At 37.1% G+C, this 22844-nt stretch overlaps 1 protein-coding gene across 1 annotated transcript; it reads left to right on the forward strand.

Annotated features, from left to right (window-relative positions):
• The first annotated feature begins 499 nt into the window (after positions 1-499).
• Positions 500-18104, forward strand: LOC122786438 (CD59 glycoprotein-like). Its single transcript, XM_044052739.1, has 6 exons — positions 500-2599; positions 4899-5069; positions 14618-14670; positions 15210-15287; positions 16486-16593; positions 17793-18104. The coding sequence occupies exons 2-6, from the start codon at positions 5002-5004 to the stop codon at positions 17951-17953; spliced, it is 468 nt and encodes a 155-aa protein (XP_043908674.1). The 5' UTR covers positions 500-2599; positions 4899-5001; the 3' UTR covers positions 17954-18104.
• The last annotated feature ends 4740 nt before the right edge of the window (positions 18105-22844 follow it).

A 22844-nucleotide genomic window follows, 5' to 3' on the forward strand; every position in this document is an offset into this window, starting at 1 on the left:
AGGGGCAATAACCCCACTGGGGGGGTTCTTAGAGGCCGTCCTCATGGGTTTAGGCTTAGGTTTCAGAGTCCTTCCATCCACACGGACCTGAAATGGTATTTTTTGAAAATGCCTCCCAGAGGCAGTTTTGCCAACTATGGTCAATGAAAACAGAGTTCACACACTTGGGTGAAAAAAGTGTTGAATCATAAAATAAAGAGAAAACAAAACCTATTTTTACTTAAATAAACAAAACAGAACACTGACTTTTGTGTATTTAGGATTATGACAGAAAATCAGTAGATTTAGAGTAGTAATGTTCACTTTTGGCAACAAAGAATTAATATTCATCTATAATTGAAGAGGTATGAAATCCATATTTATGTTTTATTCCAAAACTACTCAATAAAAGTACTTCATACTACTTGTACATGAAGTAAATTAGTACTGAGTCTAATGAAACTGAAATCATAACTACTAAATTGTGTATTTTATATTACTTGTCAGGGTTTTTTGTAGTCAAAAGTGAACTTTGAACTGGAATTACTCTGAAAGTAAACAGTAAAAGTACTTGCTATGTATTTACATACTACTTGTGTATAAAGTACAAGAGGTAGCTACTGCATCCAAAACATAAGCTACTAATAAAAATGGTGGGTTTTATACTACTTCAAAGATGGACGATTAACCTAATTTTTGTTGTGAAAAGTGAACTTTGACCCTTGATTACTCAGTAAAAGTACATCATCCTGCTTGTGTGCGAAGTACAAGATGCACTGAGTCCAACTGAAGTGAAATCACTGAGCTGATGCTATCGCTATCGTAAAAACATAAAGAACACACACACACACATTGAGCAAAATACACAAAAAAACTATTACATACTGAACATCCTGCAAGAACTAAACCAAAGTTTGTTCATCTTTACGTCATATTAATTTGACATTATCCAATTTACAAATGACAGCAACTGTCGGCTCTTTCGAATCCTTTTACTTTATATATTTATTTATTTACAAATAACACGAAAAAGGCAATACAGGCGACAATATGACACCATAAAATACTGGAAAACATCTGTCTTGACCTAGAAAAATCTGAATACAGTGTCTGATATTTGTCATTTCCAAAGGCAGAAATTTCCATATTTGATTCAAGTGATTGATTTTCTACTGTTTCTGCATGTTTCTTGCTGTCTTTATGAAAACTCTTTTTCTGACCTATTTAATTCAAAAATGAAACAGGCTGTATAATATGGACTCACAATGTCAAACTGGCATTGACATTATTAGGTGAGTCAAATATGGTTTATTATTTTACCATTCATTATTGCTGTATCAGCCATGAATTACCTGTGATAACACTGTGATAAGCATATATTCAAACAAGGATAGCTGTGTCTGCATTGTGCCACCAGTGCCACTAGATAGCGCAGTTGCTTTGAGTAACATCCCAGCAGTTAATTCATCTTTGCTGTGCACTCCTGTGAAACCTCTGTTGGCCCCCAAATAATAACACATTTCAGTAAAAAAAAATAAAAAAATAAAGTGGTTTTAATATTGTTCATAGATAATTTAAAATACATCACTGATGTTAGGATTATGATTATTATGCTAATTATTCTGCAGTGAATACAGAAGATTACAGGTAACACACTGGGTAACTAATTATTATTTGTATTGGAATTTTGCTAACAATTTGTTTACCTGTGACACAATCAAATAGAAACAGTTCAGTGTTTAATTTCTAATGGCAAACTGTTGTTTTTACTGTGTTATTCACAGTAATCGCTCACTCCCTCTTCAAATGATATCAGTATGAACTCAGTATGACGGCTTTAGTTGATTCTTTTGTCTAGTCATTTACTTGAGTCTGGCATTGTAATCTACTCTAGTTCTGTTCAGGATTGTACACATTGGCTCACATTGGTGCATTTGATTCCCTGCTGTTGTCAGATTGTGGTCTGTAGACTGTATGCCTGCTCATGAGTTCATTTCCCTGGTGTTTTGGCAAAATAACAAGAATGTCTTGTGTAATTAATGTTATAATAGAAATGAGCTTATGTTATTATAGTGTTGTTTTGTTTATATTAGTAAATCAATGTTTTCTAAATTATTGACTTCTTTCTGCTGTTGCTGCAGGTCTGAGACATGAAATCATGTCAAGAGTCATTCGCTGTCACCTCCAGAAATCACTGAAGAGGAGGATATTGAGTTGATTGGCTGCACATCACTTCACACACATGATCAGACAGCAACACACACACACACACACGTACACACACACACCTTTATGACAGGGGATCCTGGACATCTGCCCTAGTGCACACACACATACACACACAGACGTGGTGACTGCGTCTCCACTAATCTTTGAGAGGAAACACAAACTGTCCTGTGACCTGTTTTCACACACTCTTCACACACCCTCATGCCTGTCATATAAACCTGTGGATTTTCTCAACACACACATTCATGGCCAAGAAGAAGGGGCTTGTAACCAGAGGGTCGTCGTATTTCGAATCCAGAGACAGATCAAGGGCTGAGGTGCCCCTGAGCAAAGTACTCAACCCCATGGCTCCCCGGACTCAGATGTTTGCTGCCCACCGCTCCTGCACCCGGTATGTGTGTTCACTACTGTTGTGTCATCAAGATGGATTAAAAAACAAAAGATACATTCAATTTAAGAATGAATTTAACCACTTAAACACACAAAAACAGACGTAAACAATTTCTGGTGGGTCAGATAATGTACATCCTTATAAATCGATATATACAGCGAACAGCGCATCTACTTATCTGTGTTTCAGTTTGCGTAAAATATCGTCACCTTGTAAAACTTCCATTAACAGTAACGTTTGAAAAACACACACAAAATAACCAAGCAAATAAATACATGAAATGTTGCTCTTTTAAATAGAACTTTTGCAAGTTGACAGAAGTACTAATTGATCCTTTTCTCTACATGATCAGCACCTGGTATAAAGTTCCCATATAGTAACATGAAGATTTCAAAGATTTTAGTCGTTATGTACTGTTTCAAAAATGTGTTCCAAACTGATTTAAAATTGTTTTGACTCGAAATACATTTTAAAGATGGCACTTAATTTGAAATGGCTAAAAGTGATTAATGTTTTTAATGCTGCCAATATATGTGGTGCCATTCAGGAACCTTTAGACGTGCAAAAATACACATTATCAAAGGTGTATACCCACATTAAAATGTTATAATGCTGCAGACTGAAGCAAAGGAGGGAGACGTAAAATATCTTAGAGACAAGAAAGCACACAATAGGTGCACCCATCTCACTCCCCCCCCTTATCTGTGTGAGTGTGTGTGTCTCACATACACACTTGCTCCCTGTCCTCAGCCCTACTTTCTCTCTGAAGCTGATGTTTCCATTACAGAAATAAAAGCATGAAGGCTAATCCACTTATGTGTTCCCTGGACAACACACACACACACACACACGCACGCACACACACACTTGAATGCCACATTAAGCTTATACAGTACATGTGCATGCACACTCACATGCACATGCAAACGTGGACCTATGCTGCTGAAACACATGAAACCCAAGGAAGCAAGTTCAAAGGCGCACACATGTTGCAAGTGGATAAATATGGGCGCACACACACACACACACATACAGGGGGGATGCGATTGAAGTAAAAGCCCCTGTTGTGAAAACGTCAAACAGCGCTTTCTTGAGCTCTGGAAATAAATTCCAAGCGCTGGTTATACACACACAGTAACTGAATGGTATATTACATTCAAAATTATATTTAAAACATAAAAATGTCGAACATTTAACCACACCAGTATGTGCTGGCAAATCTGCACACAAACACGTTTGCCCAGCTATTGCACTTACTTCCATTCCATAACCAGTTAATGCCTGACCCTAATCTTAATGTAACCACGAATCAAATCTAAGCCCATTCTGATCCTCAGAAATTAGGTTCTGCCTCATTAGGACCAGGTTTTTGTCTCCATGAGGACTACTGGTCCTGACAAGGTCAGTGTTTATGCCAGAAAAGGACCTAAAAAGGGAACACACACACAGAAACTGACAATCTCTCAAGACACATGGAGTGCAAAGATCAAGAGACGTGCAGGAAAAGGAAGAAGGGATGTAATATTTTCCCCTACGCCTGACCCTGATCACGCTTCTCTTTTACACTTTGCAAGTGATTCTTTTATTTTTTTTTAATTTTCAAGAAATAAGAGAGCAGTCCTGCAGTTTAGCTGTGTAGGTGATAAAGTCTGAGGACTCCCAAGAGACGGGCTTTAAACTGAATCATCACACAGACACTTTAAATAACTCCTGCTCGGAATCATTGCTCTGCTCGACGATGAATTTGCGCCGTAAAGAGGCCTCAATCTTTTATATCAGGACAGACCATTTCAGCTGCAACAAAACGCGGCGTCGTTTGTCAGCTCTGTTCCTGTCATCTTAACGAGCTACAAAAAAGACTCAAACATCTTTAAACTTCAAATAAATTAATGAAGTAAAACAGGTTTCCCTGCTGAATTTGTTAGCGTTTTGTTGCTTTTACCTTCTGGTGGTGTCGTATTTGTCAGCTGTCTCTTCTATGGATGACAATTTAAACATTTCATCTGGAAACACCATCTGTTGATTCATGTTTTATTAGTTTTCCTGATAGTTGCAGCAGAAAGACTGGAGCCAATCACAGATCACCAGTCCATCATAGACCGACAATGAGCTAATCAGCTAATTTATTAGGTACACAGACACAGGATATCTTATATAGTGGCACGAGTTTTGCTGCGTAATTTGAGTTACTGTTGCCTATTTTTATCATTTCAAACCAATTTGGTCACTGGGCTCTGGCATCAACAAGGCGTTTTCACCCAAACGTCTGCCACTCACTGGATATTTTTCTCTTTTTCAGACCATTCTCTGAACCATAGTGATGATCGCGTGTGGAAATCCTCGTCGACCAGAACTTCATAAAACAAATCCAGACCAGATCATCTGTCACCAACAACCACTCCATGTTCAAAATCTCCTTTCTTCTCCATTCTGATGCTCGGTTTGAACTTCAGCAGGCCGTCTTGACAAGGTAAGTCGCTGCCTTGAGATTGGCTGATTAGATGTGTTAACAAGCATTTGAATCTAATAAGTGGCCAGTGAGTGTCATTTAACTGGCCCTGCCGTGAGTATTATTTGAAACAAAGCAGCTGTTTTGACCACGTAGAAGATTTAAAATACTGTATTTTTACATACAGAGAGGATGGTGAAAGTGGTAGCACAACTTTAAATACTTGTCCCAGTAAATTGTGTAAATAGAACACAGAAGTTACAAGTTCACAAATTCTTTATTACAGATATACGAATCCACCTCTCAAATGAAAATCTTCCCACGTTTTGCTACTGTCACCACAGTATATTTGATGCAACAACACCTGTGTATATATATATATATATATATATAAAGGGGAACGCAACAGTTACACTATCACAAAGGTGTTATTACAGGGACACAGATCCTGTTCTGTGCATCATGAGTTAAAAGAGTTGTTCTCTCACAGTTTTGCTCACACCACCCTAGCATCTCATTTGCAAACACTCCTGTGTCTCACATTGTGAGGACATCAGGACATGTACACTTGTAAACCTTCATGTGAATGAATGCACTATAAGTTGTACATCTGTTTTATTTATCTATTGGAACTTTTTTTCTCTTTACATGCGCACAACTTGATAACAACAACTGCTTATTTCAGTCTCAAGTTCTGTTTTCCACGGCTTTTACTTTTGCACCATAGCTGACTGTGATCTGTGTTGCAAAACTGATTTGTATGGTTGAGCGACACACCTAAAATCTTTGGGTTGGAACTTTGGGAATTCTGGCTGATCAACATTTCCGGGAGATGAAGTGAGAGAAGATAAACATCAGGTAAACACTATTCTCTGCAGTGTTTTGTGTAGAGAAATAAGCAGTTCCTTGATGTTGTTAACCCAGTTCAAACCTCATCCAGATATCAAACCGTGCTAAGAATTGATTTATGGTTATTAACCCTTTAACACCTGAGCCTCAAAATGTCTTTCTGGACTTTTTTTTTTTGCTTATTTTAACCATAAAAGGGTGCTAAGTGTTTTTGTCCAGTTTTCCAGAATAACTTTCAATATCTGGCAGTTATGTACAGTTAACTGCATGTTACAAATAGTGTATTTTATTTTAACAATTTAAAATGAAGAAAAACCAAAAGTTTTATTTAAAAAACAAAACCATTGTAGTTGTACATGAACACCAGATTGTGCGTGTTAAATTTGAAATATGAACAGTAAAAAACATATATAAAAAATCAATGTCCAAGAACAGGCCAAGAAATGGAAACTATATACAAGTGTTTTTCCAACTCTCTGCTCTCTGGTGACAAAAATGCTGATTCGCTGGCTTCCTTCAACAGCGCGAGCGAAATAACCGTAACAAGTGCGCTTGTGCAAACGTGTCGTCTGCGATACACAGGTCAGGTATAGTAAGTGCAATGTTCTGAGAAGAATAGAATAACAGAAAGGCAGAATCTCTAACTTCATTACACTGTGTAATTAGTTTTGGTCAAAAACGTTGCCTATTCTAGCTTTAAGGGTTGAGAGAGTCATTAAGGGTTTTACAGAAGGAACAATGGAGAGCGAGAGAGGAGGGGATGAGAGAGGAAGTGAGAGAGCAGAAATGTCCTACATGCATGAACACTCAGGTCAGTGCAGATAATTGCACTACCTACATGTATAGCATTTTCAATCTCTCTCTGTTAGCTACATACATTCATTAATTTACGGTAACCCTTTCATGTCAGATAACTGCTTTGTTCTGTGGATCCTTTAAGACAATACAAACACAAGATGCACACACACACACACACTACAACATCAGCTGTACATGTATGTGATGTTTAATTGGTATTTCAGCACTCTTCAGCGTTCACTGACTGAGTTAATTACATCCCTAATGAGGACACTCATTTTCTTCTATATTTAATTAAAGGGTAGATGCACTGCTTAATTGTTGGTGTCCTGAAAGTGACCGGGCAAGTTGAAAAATGCTGCCCAGTGGGATCCTGTGTTTGAGTGTGTGCCCTTACTTTATCGGTGTTCGGGGATCATGCAGAAAAGGGACAGTACAGGTAATGTGACCTTGGGAAATTTACAAAACCAAAAACTCTTGCATACTCTGAACATAAAGGATGACGGTGTTTCGCATTAGAAATATAACAAATGAAAATGATTTACACACTGTTGCAATGTTGTTGTTTTTTAAATACACACTGTACTGTACTTTAAATAACTGTACTGCAATGAATTTTCAAAAAAGGGAAAATTCCGTTTTTTCTAGCACCGAAGTCCAGAGAGAAAATCAACCGAAAATTAGCCGCCATGTAGACTTTTAACAAAACAATTCAAAAGAGATCACATCCAACTAGGTTCCTTCTGGAAGATACGAGCTGGTTTCTATGCTCTGTCATCTATTTCCCCCCAAATGGGAACCTAATGTACAAAATCCAAAACTAGAGATTAAGACCATTAAGTCCTCAGGACAGTGTTTGTTGACGTCATAAATCGAGTGGGAAGTTGGCTTATTTTCCCATTTCCTGATAAGCTTTGCAATTTTGTTGCAACAGTTTTAGAGAAATAGTTAATTCACCAGATGTATAAAAATATTTTCTAATAGTTAGTGGCGATCAGTAATGTGATAACGTTGCTTCACAATTTCTGGGTGTTTACATTTCATGTTTTACAATATGTCTAGCGTTTACACCTTTCCTGCCCTCAAGTGGTCATAAAAATAAAAATAAATAAAAACCAGGTATTGTGAGTTTTTAGATATCACTCCTCCACGAAATAGGAAGATTCCCCTTGGCTTGAACCACGCAACTAAAATAGCAGGAAATATAATCCCGCATTTTGAATCAGAGTTCTAACATGCTTGTTATATTCCCTGGATTTGATGGGTAATTTTGCTCAGTTGGAATATAATTTGCATAATACATGTGGTCTGTGCAAATTTGCATGTAGCCAGGATTTCTTATAGAACCATTCATTTACAGTTACATATGGATCATCTGAGCGGAAAAGATACTGAGCACACACTGACTCTGTGTGTGTGTGTGTGTGTGTGTGTGTGTGTGTGTGTGTGGTCTGTTTTTCTTTTGAGTGTCCACACACACACACACACACTGGCACAGGCCAAATGTTAATGATTTATTAATTTGCAAGTTCAAATCTTAAATCTTCTAAAGGAAAGCATGGCAATAATGAGCGAAAGAGTGAGAGTGAGTGAGAGAGAGAGAGAGAGAATTAAAATATACCAGTTAAAAATAATAACCATGTCATGGCCCTATTGGTTTAGTTTTCCCATATTTAACCCAGTGGACTGGGAAATGAAAGAAAGACACTGTGGTTGACTGGAGGAAGGGTGTGTACAGAACAAAGAGAGAATGAAACAAGGCAGTGAGTGAACGAGTGAAATGAATGTGTGTATAAAGTACAAGCTGGGAACAGAAAAAAAAGGCAAAAAAAGGAAACTGCAGATTGTTCAGCTGCAGGATCACTGTTGGTTTTTTTAAAAAAAACATTATTACCGAATATTACTAGATTCTAATTTTGAGCTTGTGACATAATGTTCTTAATAATTTCACCGCCTGCAGTTGTGTATCACAGTTTACCCCAGGCAGAGTTAGTCATGGTTAAGTTAGCCCACTGCTAAAAGCTGTCATATGATAATCTATTTATACAATGATTGCTTTTACCAACCCTGTGGCCCAGTAACCAACTCGGCCCACCAGGAATCTTCCTGCACATCCTGATTAGCCACTCCAGGCGTGATGTGAATGCTATTAAAAAGTGAGAAACTGGAATTCTGGTGACTTTAAATTGACATTATTACAGTAACAGCCTGACAAGTGCAGTAACAGGAACTTAAATGCACAGTATGTAATATCTGTCACTCTCTTTTTCTCTCTCTCAATCAAAACCATATCCAAATAATTAGTTTGATGACATTCGGGAGCTAAATGGGATCATGAGCTTCAGCTCACTTCCAGATAAGTGAACAATACGCTCCCCTTTTTTTCCCCAAAGTTCAAAGTCTTGTATTCCAGGTTATTTTTAAGTTGTATGTAGTGGAAATACCCTTTAAAAAGCCTTAATATTGCAATAAAAATATCATATGCAAATAAAAAAACAAAAACACATGTACAACTTAAACATCCAATGACAATATGGATAAAGTGGCAGTTAAAAGCATTGGTGTGGAGTGATATGAAGATTTTGCTTAAAATTAGCACATGAAAGAAACAGAAATACATGTTTTCAACACATTTCCCACTATTTGAGGTTTGATTGACAGTCTTGTAATTATATTATCTGTCTTTCAAGTTGCATATGTCACACAATATGTCAGCTTTTTTAAAAAGTGTTTTTTTTCCAACAATATTTTTTTTATGAAATACAGGACCACCAAGTTAGTGACTTCACACTGAAAAGTCCTGTTTTTTCAGTGTAAAATAAAGAGGTTTACTGACTAAAGAGGAACATGTAGAACATTTAACCCTTTAACATTACCGTTATTACGTGATGGTTTGAGCTACCGGGAAAAAAGTGCAAGTCAAAGCCAACATGTGGTTATTACGGTAATTTCCCTCGCCTTGTTTTAGGAAGCTAGTGAAACAGCCTCTTTGTCACCAGAGAGAAGAGAGTTGGAAAAACACCTGTGCATAGTTTCCATTTCTTGGCCTGTTTTTGGACATTGAAACAAAGAATCAAACAAATCTTATTATAAATATGTGTTATACTGTTAAAATTTCAAATTTAACACGCACAATCTGGTGTTCATGTACAACTACAGTACATTTTGTTTTTCTTTTTCAAATGGGCAAAAGCACTTAGTTACTTTGTGGCCCTTTATGGCTAAAATAAGCAAACAAGTCACATTTTGAGGCTTAGGTGTTAAAGGGTCTAAGGTTTTTTCTTTCTGACAATTTTCAAAATTAAACTGTATGTAAAACACACAAAGCAGTCTGTTACCTTCAATAGAAATACAGATTTTTATGGAGTCAAAGAGTGTTGAAAACAGTATGACACATAAAATATATATTACATAGGTCTTGTCATTTTTAAGGTAATTCAGTTGCATAGAAATGTTGCATAGTCAAACTTTAAGCATATTTCTGACTACAGCAACAAAATTCTGTGAAAATGGTAAAAGGTACCAAATGAGTTCTAATGAAATCACTGTGCCTTTTACAGGAAACCCAAGCGATCACAGTTTACATTGTCGTTAGAAAAGGCATCTATGCCGCTGGTGTGAAAACTACAGAGGTAGGAAACAAAACCACTGAAGCTTGATTCAGCTCCAGAAACAAATAAAAGCACTGGTTTGCCTCATTACACCAGCCTTGAGCTCGGCCTCAGACGAGAAGTAATGAGCAGCAGGACATCCAGTCATTAACCTAAATAGCTGCAATGGCAAAGGAAAGTCATGTCGTTTTCAGACGGCGACGATTCGAACCACTGTGAAACAATGTGGAGCTCCCCTCTGGAAAATGTCACACAATTAGACTTATGACTCCTCTGAATGAAACATTGCGAAATTACAAGTCTAGGTTGGTGAAGACAACATTTTTTAAGGCTTATTAGGATGAATTGAAATAAACGTCACTGGTTACAACATAATCTCATCTATTATTTAAACAGAAATCATCTCTCTGATTTAGAAAAAAAAGAAGAAAAAAAAGCTGCAGGTCCATAAAGAAAATAATTAGAGAAGAAAAACTGAAACATGAACTTCCATTTCATGCTTCTGGTGCATGGATTTGAGTGTGTGCACTCTGATTTCACGCCTCCAGGCTTTGAAGCTTATAATGATCTTCACACACACACACACACAGACAGAGAGACAGAGAGAGAGGGGAAGAAAGGAGAGACTAATATGAATTCAGGATTATAAAACTCATAACACTTCTATGAGAGTTTGAGTCGTTTATTGACACAAAAACCTGTGTCATTGCTGGCAGCACTCGGAGGATGAGTTGTGCGGAAAGCTTCATAATAAAAACATCTCTCCTGACAGTTTTCATTTTTCCTTCAAAAACACGCAAAATAAAACTGTTTGTCTCAGACAGACTTTTTAATCGATTTGAAGTTTTGGTGAATTTGAGGAGCCAAACTTTTCCGGGTCGTTCAGTGCAACAGTGTCGCCCATTGTGTTCATAAAGAGAAAATGCAAATGAAATGCATGTTTGCTTTCACTCTTGTTGTGAAGACTGGGAGCTGGTTCACCCAGACAAACAGCTGGTGCTAGTTTTCCAGTCATAGTCATTAAACCAGTGCAGAAGACAAAGATGATATAATTACAAGACTGTCAATCAAACCTCAAATTGTGGGAGATGTGTAGAAAACATGTTGTATTTCTGTTTCTTTCATGTGCTAATTTTGAAGCAGTGCTAAAATCTTCATATCACTCACACCAATGCTTTTAACTGTCACATTGTTTTCCATATTGTCAGTGGCTGTTTAAGTCACAAGCTTGTTGTGCATATGTGTTTTTAAATAAATACATAGGATTTTTGAAGGGTATTTCTTTCAAAATCCACATAAAAAAAATACTGGCTAGAAACCCCAGACATGCAACTTAAAAAAAAGCTGGAATACAAGACTTTGGACTGTGGGAAAAAGACAGAGAGGATCATTCACTTACCTGGAAGTGAACAGAAGCTCCTGATCCCATTCTGCTCCCTGCTGTCATCAAACTAATTATTACTTCAACCCACGGAGTGGAAGTAAAGTATTGTTTTTAGTGGCTATGTGTGTCTGTCTGTCTGTTTGTGTATCCACACTTGCTAATATGACCAACAGAGGCTTGTTGCGTGAATGGGGTGAAGTCTGCCATCTCTGATTTTCAGTGGTTTTGATTGAAAAAGAGAAAGAGAGACCCCAGTGGCAGATATTACATACTGTGCATTTAAGTTCCTGTTACTGCTGTTACTGACCGATAGCCTCGAAACTTCATATGTGACACAAGAGACCGACCCTGAGCACTTCTACGTTGTTATTATTATTCCCTGGTGTTGCCGTCATTTTTGAGGGGGTTAACAAATAAAAGTGAAGACTGAGGGAGGGAGACAGAACTACTGCACCTCCCGACTTGTGTGGGGGGACGTGAAGGCCCTTTTATTTTTAATGTGACTAAAGAAATGAAATCCATCCATCCATTTTCTACCGCTTTATCTACTGGGGGTGCTGTGCCAATCTTAGCTGACATAGGGTGATGGGGGAGTACTCATTGGAGAGTTTGCCAGTCCATTGCAGAGCCACATAAAGACAAACAACCATTCACTCTCACATTCACATCTACGGTCAATTTAGAGTGACCCAATCCCCTTACTGCATGTTATTGGACTGTGGGAGGAAGCCATAGAACACCAGGTCATAGGGAACACCAGGTCTTCTTGCTGCAAAGGCAACCAACCTTGTGGCCAGAAATAAAATCACCTGACTTATTCCTTCTTAGGTCATTAGAAATGATGTGTTAATTATTTATTAAATATGAATTCAAATAGACAGAAGTGCACTTTACAGTAAAATTAGCAGGGTTTTTATGTGAAATCACATGTGAGAGTTGCTCCAACTTGACTACAACTGCTCTGAGTGCACTTGGATTGTGTAGAAGAACTACACCTTTAAGTGAACAGCCTGCCATAAATTATAATTAGAAGACACATATCCTATGTTAAACTCTCTATATAAATATATGTATATATACACATATTTAATAACTGCAGTGAAACTAAAAGATCAGTCCATGTTGTTTTTATAGCGTTGGTTTAAATTTTGTAATTAGCAGCTGTTGTCTGTGTTTGTCGTATTAGTTTCTCTCTCCGCAGAAATGTGCTGACTCATCTTTGTTTGTGATGGACAGAGATATTACCTTTAAGAGCAGAGCCTGCAGCAGTAACAGTTCACCAGCTCACAGCTCTAGACTCCTCTGTTCAGGCAAAATGAATGTGCTGTGAACTTTATGTTGCACTATAAACACACACACCTACTGTTCTTCTGCTCTTCCTCTTTGTCTACATGTTTTCTCAGTCTTTGTCGTACCAGCTTCCTGTTTGTTGTGGCCTTTTTTCTTTCAGCCTCATTCACTTCCACCTTGCTTTTTCTTTTTCTTTACGTCTCTTTGGTTTCCCAGTGTTATCAGTAATCAGTGAGTCCCTGTGTTACGCAGATGTTTGATTATCAGGTGAGATGACCAACGATGGAACATCTGGAGTCAGTGATGAGTTAAGTTGAAAGATTTTATTGAAGACAGCTCGGATCCGAGGAGAACTGACATCTGAACAATGAGGCATCATCGCAGATTCTGGCGAGCAGCGGGCCAGAATCTGATCCATATAGTTAGTAAGATTTGAGATAGTGTATCCGGTCCAGATGCCTCGCGCCTTGGAGTAATGTTTTCATTGATTTGTTTTTCATTTTATTGATTTTATTATTTACTAGGGAAAGGAATCGGATATCATACGGATAGAAATTTAAACTCTGATACAATCCAAAAATCCTTTATATTGCATACTTCAGTACTTCTCTATGCACACACAATATTTGTTGTACTGAAATGACTCAGCACAAATGTGTCGTGAACAGCTTCAGATGTTCATAAATGATCTATATGACTGTATCAGAATAATATCGGTATCGGTAGTTTTTGATATCAGTATCGGGACATCCCTATATTTGATTGTGTATTCTCCTTTATTGAATCTATTTTGGATTCACAACGAGCAGTCGTCCTTGGGCTGATAGATATAAAGAGTTTATTGATTGTGGGAATCAATAAAGAGGGGGATTGTGAGAGAAAATTTTAATCTTCAGCCAACTTTAAGTTTAATTCACTCACATTTTCTTATAATCAGACTTGGTGTTCAATATAAACAGCCATAACTTATGATAAGAAACAAACTAGGCGCATTTCAAGGTTACCTCCTTAGATTCCAAGGTGCCAGTCATCTGGACCGGAGACACTATCTCAATGCTTATTAACTATATGTATCAGACCTGGCACACTGTTTGCCAGAATCTGAGAGGATGTCCAACTGTTAACATTTCGTTGTTGATGTTTTGGCATCGTCTCATTAATACTCAGATCTGAGCTGTCTTCAATGCAGCTTTTCAACTTAACTCATCACTGACTCCAGAAACTCCATCTTTGGTTGTCTCACCTGATAATCTCAATCTCTCAGGATTTCAACAGAACTACAGAATGTTAAGTGCAGCATTCTTAGTTTGTCTGAGTTTGATGAAATCCAAAGAACTGTAAAATGAAGGGGACCTGTCTGCCTCAGTTTACTCTCCATTGAAAGTCAAGTCATCTGACCACTTCTGAATAACTTCAAACCCAAATTACGCAGTTGATGCATAAAAATCACAGAGGCAGAAAAAACATTACCCTGACAGAATCCTTTCTGTCAATCTCAGCGGTGATCGATCGTCCGTCTCTGTGTTACGCAAACTGTGCTGCACTGCACTGGCCAATTTGTAGACATTTGAAACAAATCCACACATAGACTCTGAGCCCAAACAAACGGTTTGTTTACTTCCTGTGTCTCTGTGCAGTTTTAGAGAGCCTCGTCTTCACAAGCTGAAAGTCATTTTCTCCTCATCCACAGGTGAGTGTTAGATGAGTGCAGCTTATTTATTTCGTAGTTAGGCCACAGAGTCTGCAGAAGTGCTGGGAGCTGAAAGAGTGTCACTGGTGGATGTCTCATTAAAAGTGCATTGAAGGGAGCTACAGCTTTCAGACCTCTATTTTTGTTTTTCTACTTTTTCTTCATTGTTTCAGCACATACTTTGGTTGTGCGGGTCTGCTGCACTTTTTTTTGACATAAAATAGTAAAAATTAATAATAAAAAAAGGCTGCACCTCGATTTTATGGTTTATTTTTCTGTTACTGGAAGGAATTTCCTGCAAATAGTTTAAGGGTTCAGTCTGCTTTATGTATCTGTGTGAAGACTATATTCATTTATACGGAACTGATCCAAAGTCAACCAAGATGGAAAAATAATGAGTGCATTAAACTTTGTGAAAAAAATCTCTTGACCAAATACATTTTGAGGTGGCATTTGTGTAAAAAAACAACTCTAAAAACTGCATTTTAACCAGCTGTGACTCAAGTGGAAAATTGTGTTTGTTTTTTTTCCATTTTCAGACAAGACAGCACTTTCAGTTGCCATGAGAAGCTTTGTGGTGTTTTTCCTCGGCGCCAGCTTCGCCATGTTCGGACTTGGTGAGAAAAAAAAAAAAAAAAGAACAAACTCCTTCATTAATGGTCACACTTTCATTTCTGCACTGAGACATGCAGCTTAGTGGAGTGAGAGAGGTAACAGAGAGGACACAACAGCCTGAAGGGACATTTTAGCAGATCAGTGAGCAGTTTCCATGGACTGCTATTGTGTCATTGTGTCCCTGTGGAGACAAGGTCATGATATTCTAATCTGATCTGATCTGATATTTCACAAAATACAGTTTTCAATCCAAATGTTGCAGTAAAATGTAGACTGTAGAATCAGGTATTTAACTGCATTTATTTATATATTTTTTTGGCACAGGAAAGTATATCTATTGAGACTAAGTATTGTTTGGCTTAAAACAGGTTTCTATTTAAATGTGTGTGAACTGTGTGGGTAAAAGTAAGAATATAATTACACTTATCAAGCACAGAATATATTAATCTAATGAAATTGATATATTTTGCTTGCCTATAAAAAAATTAAAAATACCATTTGGAATTTGTCTGTACCCCAAATCTTAAAATGCTTGCTCTGGAGTGAATGAGGTACATAAGTTGTGCTATTAAATGTTGCTGCCTCATATTAATACAGAGCATTCCGGCTGCTTTTTTCCATTACCATGTTTAAACATACAGTATATACAGAGGCTATAAGAATGTACAATATAAAGTGTCTTATATCCTTTTTTTCAGCACAAACTAGACAATTTGATAAAAAAATATATATATTTTCACCAACTATATAAACATATTTGAGCAAAAAGTACAGAAAAAGTTTAAAATCAGCTTGAATGAGTGAAATTTGGAAATATGTCACAGTTCAACGCTCGCTTGGCGGGTTTTTATGAACCTGCGGCACAGAGCCGTGCCACATGAGCACTAAGGGTTAAAATCACACATAACATCATCCAAAATATAAATAGATTATAGATACAGCTACAAAACTAAATGCAGAGTATACATCTGTCAGTGTAAGATGTTAATTGATTTTATTCCACATCACCACTAATATGTAACCAATTCTTCCAGGAGCAATAACCTACATCTCTAGGAAATGTTATCCAAATCTGTCTTTCACTTTTTGAGTTAGGAAAAAGTCACAGCACGTATTAGTTAGATGGAAGATGAGTTGATGTTGACAAACTTTACTCCAGACAAAAGGAAAAGTCTGAATGAAGTGTTTCTGTCTCTCCAGGCGTCTCGCTGCAGTGTTATTCCTGCCCCGGTGGCTCCAGCAGCAGCTGTGAAGTCAAACATGGCTGTAACCAAGGTGAAGACACCTGCCTCAAACTCACCAGTGAAGGTAAGCCTGCATGGTAAAGAAAACTCAATCCAAAGCTATTTATAACAATAGAAATATTTCACCATTTGTTATGATTGGATGGGTTGAAGGGTAAGGAATATGATGGCAGAGTTGAGGTAGAATGTCAAAAGTTTGGCAGACAAAAATATGGCCATCTACTTTCTAGCAAAATCACATCAAATCAAATTGACTTATATTTAGCACCACATCAGAACACACATTATCATAAGGGACTTTACTTAGTAATATCAACGCCTTACAACAGTGAGTCTCAAACTCGCGGCCCATTTGTGACGATATTTGACATCATTTCAAAATAAAAGTGTTTGTTTTAATACGCAATGACATATGATTGACAATAAAATACACTTTTGTGATGCAAAATATACCTGTAAATATCAAAAATAAACATTTAAGTTTGAGGGCCACATAATAACAATCAGAGGGCAGCGCGGGACCCGTCATTTTATTTACAGGTATGTTTTTGTTTTTTTTTATTGTGAAACAAACACCTTTATTTTGAAATGATGTCAAATATCTAATGTTGTTGTGTCGAATATGTTGAAATATTATGATATCATTTTAAGCTAATATCGCCAACCCCCACTGAACAGGTGTTTTTCACCACACAGTAAGACTTTTCTTCACTGACCAGACTTGAAGCTCATGTGGCCCCCAAGTCCTTTGACCCCTATCTTATAATATTATAAATATATATAGTTAAGTTCTAGTGTGAGTGATACATTTAATAGAAATAGACAAATAACATTCATTAGAGAGTGAAATTGTCTGTTATTGCTATTCTCCAAATAAAAAATGGATGTAGTCTTCTGGTTTCCTCCATGAAGCCAACCCGGAAGTAAAAATATATTAAATGGCCACCAGGGGGCAAGACAGCTGGTTGCAAAAACCCCGCTTCAATAGAAGTTTATATGGGAAAATTTGCTTCTACATTGTCATTAAACATTTTCCTGTGGAGTTAATGGTCTCAATCACTACTTGCATGTATTCTGCAATAGAGCATGGTGTTGATTTTTGTAAATTATGTTCCTGTTTAGAGAGGACGAAGTACAAGTCTGTTCACCAGCAACCAGCAAAAGCGTCTTTTGCCACAAAAATGTTGACTAGCGTACAGGCATTTTCTGTTATGGTTAAATCCATATAACTTATGCTGTGTATTTCACATTCTGTCCCTTTAGAGAAGACCTACACTGGGTGTATGAGGTACGCAGACTGTGACTTCATGACTCTGGCGGTCAAATACTCCCTTCCCGACTTCACCTTTGACTGCTGTCAGTCAAACCTCTGCAACGGCCAAGAAAAAAGCTTTCTTGACAAAGTCAGGGATTTTTTTGGTTAAGAAATTGAAACAAATCAAAACAAAACAACAGCAATAAGCTGGTAAAAATAAATCCCTTCATATCAGTGTGTTGATGCTCATTTGTAGGTAGCACTCTGTTGAGCTGCTTATCATTTTGCAAACAACTAACAATAAAGTTTTCAAATCCTCACAGAAACTCCTCATGTCACTCTTTAGACGCAGCAGGGTCGTTAGAAATGTGGAGGCGAAGTAGGGAAATGGCTGGGGCCTACGTGATGTATATGTATGTATTTATATATATATATATATATATATGTATATATATATATATATATATATATATATATATATATATATATATATATATATATATATATATATATACATATATACAGTAGACTTTATTGACATCATTGGAGACAAAGGAACACAGATCATGCAGAGAGATGAGTAACACAAGGACGGTCTTGACTCAGTGCATCATATGTTTGATGGGTGGAGTCAAAGCTGTGCTTTAAAAAAACAAACAAAAAACACTCAGCCTGAAAAACAACATCAAAGTCCACCACAGTATCGCCGTCTGTTTTGTCCTTGAATAATAATGATTTAACAAAGTGCAGTTTTTCACCGCAGCTGATGATATGATGGTGGAGTGTGTGTGTGCGTGTGCGTGTGTGTGTGTGTGTGCATGTGTGTGCATGTGTGTGCTGGGGCTTGTTTCTGCTGCAGTGAGTAAGTACAATGTCTTAATTTACTGACTTTAATTAAAAAAAAAAAAGGACAACATCTGTTATCTGTAACAGTGAATGAAAGTGTTTCCCTCATCTCTGTAATTCTGACTAAAGGCCCTGTAAAAAAAAAAGAAAAAGAAAAAAGAAAAATAGGACTAGGACATTTAAACAAATAAATAAATAAATAAATAATACTTACAATCATATTAATACTTTAACTTGGAGAGTAAATGATGTGATACGTCATTGGGTATCAAAGTCGGTCTGTGTGTGTGTGTGTAACAAGTCTGACCAGGTGGCAAGATAATTAAAAACATCCTTGCACTTGGTTTTACATCAACATCTGGCCAAGCAACACAGAAAAGTGTGTGTGTGTGTGTGTGTAAATGATGGTCTGTATTGAGGAGAACCAGTGATCCTTTTGAAATCTAATTAGAAAATAACAATGAATAATAATAAACATGTTGAATATTAAAAACAGGTGTAACGACCATGAAGCCAAATGCACTGCGAGTAAAGAAATGCAAAGAGACAAAATGCAACCAAACGGACAAAAACTAATTAACGCGTGACCCGACGACGCGACCGCAGCATAAAAACACACAGAGCAACCACACACACAAACATATACACACACACACACAAAACAAGCCAAGGAGTCACTGCACGGGAGAAAGTGGAATTAATTCAAACAAAGTTCCCAGTGAACACTAAAAGCTAATGACCTCTCCTGGGCACATGAGCTGGAGCCACAGTTACTTTATCATGACCTGATAATGATACAGTCTACAGCATGTTAGCCTGTGTAATATATACACTTATTATCTAGGTTACAATAATATCTGAACCCCACTCTGTCTCCGGAAATATACCTTTATTTACAGCTAATTTGCAACAGCAAAGACACTTTGGAGGAAACATAATTCTGCCTGCTTTATGTTTGTATTTCATCAACATAATGAAGAAATTCTGTTGGTCGTAAAATGCTGAAATGTTATGTAGAGTTACAAGAGAGCCGACCGGGAAAGGTCAGCTGAGGTGAGGAAAAGTTGATAGTTGTGGTTCAGAAAGATTACGTGACTTTGCAGGGGAGTTTGGCACAGACTTGAATTATTATTGGAGAAAAACTTTACTTTAACATGCTGATGTGACACCGGACAGTGATTAACAGTGATGGACACCGAACTGCGTCACTGTTATCAAAGAAAAAAATCTCTCTCACCAGTTTGAAAAAATCTGAAACTTTTCACATTTAAATGATGCATTTAAGCTTTTTCTCATCTAAAATATTTCACATCTCATTTTCACTTTTGCTTTTCAGAGTTTAAAACAATCAACATGTATGTATATATGTATATATATATACAGTACGTATATATATATGTATATATATACGTATATATATATATATACGTATATATATATATATATATTCTCAATACTCTTATTACCACTAAATGTTGAATAACTGCAGCTGAATAACTTTGCCATGTAATTGCAAGCAAAAATGTCCTGCGTCGTATAGTGAACAAAATGGGAAGTCGTGCAACCAGTGGCGAGTAAAATCCACACTGTGTTTAAAGTCGACAGCAAAAGAAGATCCGCCCTATCACTGAGGAGGAGAATAAAGTGGGACAGATTAGGAAACGTGTCATATTTCAGCAAATAAGCAGTTTCTTTATGACTGTGAGTAAAATGGCTGTCACGCGTGTGTCTCTGCAAGACTGAGACTGTATGTTAGAAGCAATGAGGGGGAGAAAGTGATGTCTCAGCTTGTCTCATCAGACTGACAGAGACGAAAGCTCGCTGCTTCAGAGTCGAGTGCATTTCACAGAGGAGAAGAGAAAAAAAAAACGAAACAAAACAAAGGGCTGACATGTTCAAGCACTGAAATATATCGAGCGCTGGATATAAAGCCTGAAGCAGCACATGCGAGTGTTTTAGCTGTGACCCATAAACAACAAGTAGAGTCAGACAAAGAATTAGCAGCGTTTCTGGAGGTAGAAGCCGCTTTTTAATTAACAGCAGATGTTTTTTTAGCGGCTGAAACAAGAGGACGCCTCAGTGAATAATTGAAGTTTAACATTTTCGTGGAGTGTTCCTGTTCAGACTGTGTGATGCCGCGGGGACTTTCTGTTTCTTTCCACACTCCTGTCCTTTTCATTCGTTCTCTCAATTATTGAATCTCGACATAATTATTGAGACAGAAAAGCTGTTTTTGTGTTTAAATATCAATGGCTATAAATCGTGAGCGTTAGTGTTTGTCTGCTGCCGTGTGCACTGGCTTGCGAACTTAAAAAAATGACAGTCCTACCGCTGCTGAACATTGTTTTAATTAATGAAACCAATTAAACTTGATGTTTTTGTCATATTTTCCTCTGAAAAAAAATAACATAAAGCATTTTGACGTGTGTTTATTTTTATATACTATCATAAACCTTTTTGGAGAAACAGTGTCATGTAAAGTTTGGCCATGCTATGGCAGTGTGTTGTGAATATTTATGGAATAGCTAAGTTAATCTGAAACATGTTTTTCACAGGCTGTTTAAACATACTGTGTATATATAGAGGCTACACGAATGTGTCTTATATCTTTTCTTCAGCACAATCTGATGAAAAACTATATAAACACACCTGAGCTCAAGTACTCAAAATGTTGGAAATATGTCACAGTTCAAAAAGAATAATAAAAAAAATAAACATATTGATGATCATCTCCCCAGGCTTTGGGCACATACTAAGCCAGTTTAAACACAGATACAGAAACCTATAGCAATGTCTTTGGCTTAAAGGCTTCTTCACAGTTGTTATTGTAAAACAACAGGTGATGGAAATGTCAAAGCTTTATGAGCTCCCATAAGCAACTCTGTAGCCCTGAAAGCACAGAATGTTATAGGGAGAATAAAAAGACAGCAAAGCATTTCCACTTTGATCACATCATTCCTCAGTTCATAATAAATGTTAACAGAATAAGTGCAGGTCAAACTGAGATCTGGATGTTTCTGAAAGAAACTGCTCTTAGCACTTCCAGAAAAAACAACCCAAAACTCTTGTCGGATTCTTGAAAGGCAGGTGTTGCTGTATTTTACAATAGAAACTAAAGACAAGCAAAACATGAAGTACTTACAGAGCTTTGCATTAGAGAACCCGAACAAGCCTGAAGCATTTGTTAAGTAAAACACTTAAAGCCAAACGCTTTTTGGCTGACACAAAAGGAGAAATTATTTCATAAATAGAACATTTCTACAGGAGTGGATCAATGGAGCTCTGGGTCAAATAGAGTGGATATATATATATATATATATGAATAAAGGATTCTTGCTTGAAATATTAAAGAAATGTTTAATCTTTCGTCGTCTTTTACTTATATTATAATGGTAAAGTTGGAAAGTTTGACCAGGTTGTTGAATGAGTCATAATTTTTAGCAGTTGTAGGCAATTTATGAACTTTAAAAAAAGCCAGGGTCGCTGTTCACTCTTTTAAAAGACTCCTGGGTCAATTCTTAACTTTAATTTTGTTTGGCCTTCACAAACCTCCTTTTACTTTATTTTTTGCTGTTTAATACTTTATTTGCTGTTTAATTTCTCTAACAGCTGTGTAGAACCTCACCTTTTAAACAGGTTGTCACACATTTTGAAGGCAATGAAGGCAGCACTATACTTTTATTATCTGTTTCTGTTGCAATGTTGCACCGGCTATTGCCATGGAAACCACACCCATGGAAGGCTTTGTATTATTGTATGTGTGTGTGTGTGTGTGTGTTTATTTTATGTATAATCTTCTCTAATCCTGGACCAATTAGTTTCAGAGAGGACAGAGAGGATGAGCATCCCTCTGTCTCTCCTTGATGATTTTCTCTCTTTCTTCATGCTTTTTTTTAAATCAGCCTCTCTCTCTCTCACTCTCTCTCTCTCCTTCTCTTCTCACTCTCTGTTTTTCAGAATCTCTCTCCATTTCTCCCCACACTCCCGATTTATTTCTGCACAACTGCTGCACACACAAACACACCAGATAATCCCATATTAACTTAGCTTCCTATTAATCCAATTAGTTTGAAGAAATTGTTGATTCTGCCTTTTATTCCTCTATCCTCTTGTTGCTGTTTTTTCTTCCTTGTCCCCTTTTAGATCCTTAAAGAGGTTCTTCTACCATTTTCTACCAACAGCTCCGACCCTGTAATACAGTAATTACACACTGT

The sequence above is a fragment of the Solea senegalensis genome, linkage group LG20, assembly GCF_019176455.1.
Source record: "Solea senegalensis isolate Sse05_10M linkage group LG20, IFAPA_SoseM_1, whole genome shotgun sequence".
Taxonomy (NCBI): domain Eukaryota; kingdom Metazoa; phylum Chordata; class Actinopteri; order Pleuronectiformes; family Soleidae; genus Solea; species Solea senegalensis.

What these genes read in the sequence shown, in the direction of transcription:
- LOC122786438 (XM_044052739.1), top strand. Translation starts at nt 5,002, where the DNA reads ATGTTCAAAATCTCCTTTCTTCTCCATTCTGATGCTCGGTTTGAACTT. An exon ending in CAGCAGGCCGTCTTGACAAG is followed by an intron (nt 5,070 to 14,617) that starts GTAAGTCGCTGC and finishes GTCTCTGTGCAG; the next exon opens with TTTTAGAGAGCCTCGTCTTC. An exon ending in CATTTTCTCCTCATCCACAG is followed by an intron (nt 14,671 to 15,209) that starts GTGAGTGTTAGA and finishes TTCCATTTTCAG; the next exon opens with ACAAGACAGCACTTTCAGTT.